This window comes from Durio zibethinus, chromosome 16 (genome assembly GCF_047325235.1).
Source record: "Durio zibethinus cultivar Kanyao isolate XHJ-2024 chromosome 16, ASM4732523v1, whole genome shotgun sequence".
Taxonomy (NCBI): domain Eukaryota; kingdom Viridiplantae; phylum Streptophyta; class Magnoliopsida; order Malvales; family Malvaceae; genus Durio; species Durio zibethinus.
Genome location: NC_143177.1, coordinates 18,284,479 through 18,290,717, shown reverse-complemented (window position 1 = coordinate 18,290,717; position 6,239 = coordinate 18,284,479). Strand labels below are relative to the sequence as shown.

Sequence of the window (6,239 nt, the reverse complement as noted above, 5' to 3'; positions counted from 1 at the left end):
AAATCTAAGAACACACGACGTCTTCAAAAAAGATTTGATATATTTAACTTGGTTTTCTTCTCAACTGATTCATTATTTCAATTTTTCATTCATGATTTGCTAATTTTCTCCTTGATAATATAGTTATCAATAATGTTTTAGAAGCTGATCATGGGGTGCAGTGATGGTTGACCCATGGAATCATAAACACCATCACGTGTCTTTGGGAATGGGACTAATGAGAAGGGGAGGGTCCTCCCCTTATTTTGAGAAAAGTCTAAATTTCTAAACCACCAAATAAAATGATCAACTCTTTTTTTTTTGGTGAATTGGTAAGGGGTTTTTTGGTAATTGCAGATATTTATCAGTCTTTCACCATCTTGTTGGCCAATTTTGAGAAACGATGCTATTCATTCTCGTTAGTCATCCTTGCAACTTTTAAGCTTTGGCTTGGCTGGGCTTTTGATTAAAGTTTGGTGTGGGGGTAATTTAGATTTTAATTTAGAATTGCTTTTGCTATCATTCGCATCCTCCATTCTTCCTCAACTTTGTTTTCGTTAGAAAAATGAAATTTCTTTTAAAATTGATGGGGCTCCTCCACTTTTTCTATTTGCATTTTTTTCTTCTGAAGTGCATTTTTTTTTCATTTATATAAAAGAAGCAAAGCTGATTTTCATCAAATATGTTTTTCATTTAGTCACTACATTTATTTTCAAAAAGTTAATTTTTAATTTAAAATTTAATTGGTTAAGTTTCAACGGATAGATTTTTTTGCATTTTAAATTTAAAAACCACTGTCTTCAGCCATTCTTCTCATCATTTCAATCTTCTTTCTCTCAAATTTAGGTTTTTCGTTTTTGGTTCCCTTTTGGCTTGGAATATAGATTATCATCGATAATATCGACATCAAGCAAGTAATGAGTCGATTCAACTTTCCTTGAGATTGGGCATCAAGATTAGGTTAGGAAATTAGGGTTCTTGATCTAATAAGAGGGAAAAATGAATTTTTCTCGGCCATTGGTTAATCCAAACAAAGTAGAGAATTAGTTGGTGGAGGACAAATTGGAATGTGTGAGGAATTTGGAGACCTTCTAAATGTTTGATTTCTACCATCTTAATTTTATTTAAATTTTTTTACTTCAAATAATGCCCGATTTGATTTTTTTTTATTTTTTTCTGATGATAAAATGTGTTCTCGTTATAGACTGTAGATGATGATATTGCTAGTGTAAGCTGGTTTATTATGTCTTAGCTGTTAGTCATATTAATTTGATTTTCTATTTGGTATTTTTTTTAATGAGCTCCAAATGGTACCTTGGGATGTTCTGTTCATTATATTTACTCTGGATTTCTTCTCTCTCTTATTTATAGAATCACATGATGCAAATCCAACGAAAACCTTACTTTTTTGTAGAGCTATCAAACTTTCTCCCCTTTTTTAGAGAGAGGAAGGGCGACTATTTTTACAAATACTCTTGTAGGGATCTTGTTTTTCTTGATGGCTTGATAAGAAATTATGTGACAAAAATCTAGTGATGTGCTTCTACAATAGACACAGTCCATTCGATGGCTTGTGATATTCTTAAATAATCTAGAAATAGATAGTTGTGGTATTATGCTGAAATACTTCATCGATGTCTTGATGTGACAATAGTAAGAACTCTAGGTGGTTAAAATTATGCTTTCATATGCTTCACCCCTAGAGAGTTGACATGATGGCTAATTCTTTTATTAGTGGCTATCTTTGTCTCATTCTTTTAGTTAAACTGACTTTCCTATATAAAAACCTTTTGACGATGGGCCAGGTTATGGCATGATTGAAATAAAGTGTCAAACACTAGAGCTTTTGGAATTTGACTCATGCAGTGAGGATGTATTTAAATTGTTTTCTTCCTGTAACCCACATTTGTTATGTATTCGTTCATGAGAATTGTAATTATTGCCGTTACAATGTGCATCATTATTGCCAATAAATGCTATTTCCTTTATGATGTGTGATGAATGTTTTATGACTTATATTAAAACTTTGTTTTCTCAAATTTTAGAGGATACCACTTGATTTACTGCAAGGAAACAAATTTCGTAAAGCGGCAATTCATTGCATTAAGCCTCTTCTAACCTTTATATCCAGGTGAGATTTTTTTTTTCTTGTATTAGTTTGACTGGTGCTTTTTAGTTTGACTGGCTATTGTTTCTTGATCTTTTGGAGAAGTTCTTGGAATTTTCTTAAAGCTAGGTCTATGTGTATATTATTTACTTCTCTTTGGTGACAGAGTTGGATACTGAAACATGTTGGTGATTTGGTAGCTGTGGCTTCATTGACAGATGAAGCTAGGTGTATGGATCTTGCAGATCGCTATATAAACAATGAATCTGTGAAGCGAATGTTGCAGTCTGATCAGGTTCTAAGGCTTCCCCACTTCATCTTTTGTCATAGTTAATATTTGTCACTAAATTTCTTTCGGTGTTATTATACTGTTCACAAACTTTTTCTACATTTGAAGGTGGCTTTGGCAGGAAAAACTGTTGTTTTGTTCACAAAAGATGGGGGCCAGTACAACAACCTTCATGACATGCAGTGCATGTGGCCTGTTTTTGTTTATTACCTTCCACATGTTGTCTCTAATTATAATTTGGGTACACCTACTGAGTGTTATCCATTTTTTGAAGGTATGAACTTGCTTCTGATGAAAGTTACTTTCGACATGGTGATTTTGGACGGGCCCTGGAGAAATTTATAGCTGTGGAGAAGCACTATGCTGATATTACTGAAGATCAATTTGATTTCCATTCTTATTGTTTGAGGAAAATAAAACCACGTGCATATGTTGGAAAGCTAAAATTTAAAGATTGGTTGCATTCACATGCTTATTTTCACAAAGTAGCAGTTGGAGCCATTAGGTGAACATTTTTGTTAGGATCTGCAACCTTTTTAATGATTTGCAATAGACTTATTCCGTTTGGTTGTGGCCTGTACGTGTAAAATGCTATGCAAGCTCTGTTGTCTACTTGTCTGGGTGTTTTTAGCGTCTGTCACCTATTGTTGATCAACACATGCATGTGATGCTTCATTTTGGGTTAGATTCCTCTTTGCCTCTCTCTTTTTCCCTTTGTCTTTTGGGGAATGAGGGATTATTGCATACATATATGTTGCATTAATCATATGTTGCAATGATGTGTTGTCTGGACCTTGCTTTCAAAGCATGAAAAACTTCCTAAAGGTAACTGTTGTTCATTACTTACCCTTGTACAACTATTCATTTGTTAATAATTAGACATTCCCATTATGATATCCAATCTAATTGAAGACTCTTCTAACAGCCCCTCCAATAATAGGAGAGGGGATATCATATCAAGATTTCTGATTCCCTTCCCCCACTCTAATTTTTCCTTGAATCCTAGACGTAAGGATTTACAACATTTTTGAAGACAAAACTTTGCTAAGTTTATAATCAAGAAAGTATCAAGAGTCCTTTTCTTGCACTTGTTTTTGCTAGAGAAAATTTTTTGAGTCATATAAGCAAAGCAGAATATAGGATTTCAAGTTTTTTGTTGATCAAGCAACAACCTGATATGAACCGGGGAATAAGGGATTTGCAATCCCTCGACTTACTGGTTAGCCATGTCATCAAAGGTTAGAAACCAAAAAGAATGAGTGTATCCCCTTTATAACTTTAGTTATAGATTGGATCCATACCTTCAATTAGTTATAGTATCTCAAGTAAAAAAATTAGTATTGTTCTTTTTTTCTTTCAATAAAAAATTTTTTTAATTTGATTTATATTATAATGTAATAATATAACAACAATTATGAGTCTAGGTAAACCCCATAACGAAAGTTATTGCACGGCAACAAAAAGTTTAACCCAACAATGAAAAGCAACTTGAGGTTTTTGTTCTTTTCATCCCTATGCCATTATAAAAAATTTTATCTTTACGAGTACCCATTTGCATGTTCATTGATTTATGATTTGGGTGAGTGTTTTTTTATTTCATTTTGTGTCTTTTGTCATTTATTGTCTTGCTTATAAGTACTCCAGTTTAAGGGTACCCATTTGCCTGTACTGCTAGTTCATACATTTGAAGATTTTATCTTGGTTAATGAGGAGGTCAAATAATTTGATAGAATTTCAAGCTATTGCTATTGGAAATTACCTTCTGCAGATGTTTAGCTCAAAAATCAGATTGATTTAGTTAGATATATGAGGATTGATTAGGAGATACTGTCTGGTGTAATATAAAAGATTTTGGCTAAAGGGCTTAAATGAGCAAGTTCAAGTCCTAAAAGTAGCCTCATTGTGTAAAAAATGCTGAATCTTAAAGGCTAGGAACATTTTTCAAATGACTCTTCTTGGTTTCTCATCCTTCATTGGCAGGATTAAGGTTGAGTAATGATCCTCTTTATGAGGGAAGATTACTCAAAAGGCTATTTAGAAAGCATTCTCCAAATTGCTATAAAAACCAACCATCATAGCAAAACGAAAGTGTCTATGTTTTTTCATTTTTGGGTTCTTTCACACACTAAAATAACCTTTGCATATCAACAGGAGCTGACCTCAACCTCTGGACCTTGTGATCCTTTATGTTGAGTTGATGAAGCTAGCTCGTTAGATTTTGAAGTTACTTACCAGCCAAAGACTAATTTGTTGAAAACTATTGGTGTTTTCACAGCAGCTTTAACAGGGACTGTGGCAATTAACCTATCGTGGGTTACCAACATCCAAGTTTATCTTTAATTTCTTGTGCAATCCTTTCTTTGTAGGTTGTAATCATTTTTTCATCTTTAGCGAATATTTTGTATATTCTTGTATTATGCCCAGAAGCCTTTCTTAAGTTGATCTAATTTCATAATGCATATTTCTATGGCATTGCATTTTATAATAGGATATGCAGGCATTATCTTTGAAAATTTTCTAGCCTTCAATAAAAGTGGAATAGATTGTTGATGGCTGTGAGTTTATGGGTGGTAAGGAGCATAGGGGTAAGAATGATTCTCAGATGTTTAGGATTGGATTCTGTTTTTTTGCTGTCCCTCTTTTTGTAGTTTGTATCATATTTATCATTCTCATAAATTAGGATGAAAACACAAAATTCTGTTGCGTATTAGATGCTTTATTCAGTACTATGTCAGGTTTCAACCTATTTCTCTCATGTTCATTGGTGGTGGCCTCATGACCTGGTATTCATTCAAGAGTTAATGAAATACAGGATGCTTGGGCTCTAAACTTATTTCCTGATCTACTAGTTTTATTGGTCTATGTTTTTTAGTGAGCAATGGCTTGTCTTTTTATGAAGTGATCATTGCAATTTAATATCCTTTATTTTTAATTTATGTTGGAGCCCACTTCCCATTTAAAGGAAGGAGCATCTCCAATTTAAACCAATTCCAAGGAACTACCCTAGCAATGAATTAAGATAGCAAAACTATGTACCTACCCCCATGGTCAATTGGGAAAGCCAAAGTTTGTGTTTGCGTGTGGCTTGTTACCATCACTAGGAATTCTGCAAATGGTTACTATGACTGTCTCCCTTTATTAATGGAATTCTATGGTCTACTTATGCTGATGCATCTGACTTCTGTATGGAAAACTTTTTTTTATCATTTTCTTATTTATTTTCGCCTTTATTTGTTAATACTTGTGTAATAATGCTTTGGCCATTCACATTTGTAGGCTCCTTCAACTGATTTAGCTGTTTCAGAGCTGAAACATGCATCTGCTGAATCATTTTTTCTTGCTTGGTGCAATGACCATTGTAGAGATAGTTGATGCCCCTCAAGGATTTGAGCTGGTTACTGACAATATAACCACTCTAAAGCCACAGACTCTGCTTTTAGTGGTGAGTTGATTTCTTTCGGCTAACAAGAGATAGAGTTAGAGAATTAGACACCAAGATTTATAAAGGTTCGGTCCTTTCTTTAGGCACCTACGTCCTCTCTCTTAGCCTCTCTTGCCAAGGAGTTCGATCCATTATATGTTGAACACAATACAATTTAGCTTCTCAAAGCTTTACACAATCAACTCTACAGACTCTTAAGGGTTATCCTCTCCCTTAAGCTCACAATCTCATAATACAATATTTTCTGCGGTGTTTTACAAACTTAAAAAATCTCTTTAAGGTTGAGTGTTTGTTAATTTAAAGTACACAACAGCATTGACAAGGAATTTACAGAAAAATTGATATGAGTAGGATTTTTTACACTTTTCTCTCTTTGAATTGCTTTGAATGCTTCAACAAGATGATTGGTGAATAGCAATAAG

The 6,239-nt window shown here is 33.7% G+C and overlaps 1 protein-coding gene across 1 annotated transcript; it reads left to right on the top strand.

Moving 5' to 3' along the window:
* The first annotated feature begins 1,775 nt into the window (after positions 1-1,775).
* LOC149514386 (N-terminal acetyltransferase A complex auxiliary subunit NAA15-like) lies at positions 1,776-2,884 on the top strand. The gene is made up of 4 exons (XM_089744961.1): positions 1,776-1,784; positions 2,253-2,381; positions 2,484-2,557; positions 2,650-2,884. The coding sequence occupies exons 1-4, from the start codon at positions 1,776-1,778 to the stop codon at positions 2,882-2,884; spliced, it is 447 nt and encodes a 148-aa protein (XP_089601087.1).
* Positions 2,885-6,239: the final 3,355 nt, after the last annotated feature.

Excerpts from the sequence above, each read along its gene's own strand:
- LOC149514386 (XM_089744961.1), top strand. Across the intron at positions 2,382-2,483 it reads GAATGTTGCAGTCTGATCAG|GTGGCTTTGGCAGGAAAAAC; the intron begins GTTCTAAGGCTT and ends CTACATTTGAAG. Across the intron at positions 2,558-2,649 it reads AACAACCTTCATGACATGCA|GTATGAACTTGCTTCTGATG; the intron begins GTGCATGTGGCC and ends CATTTTTTGAAG.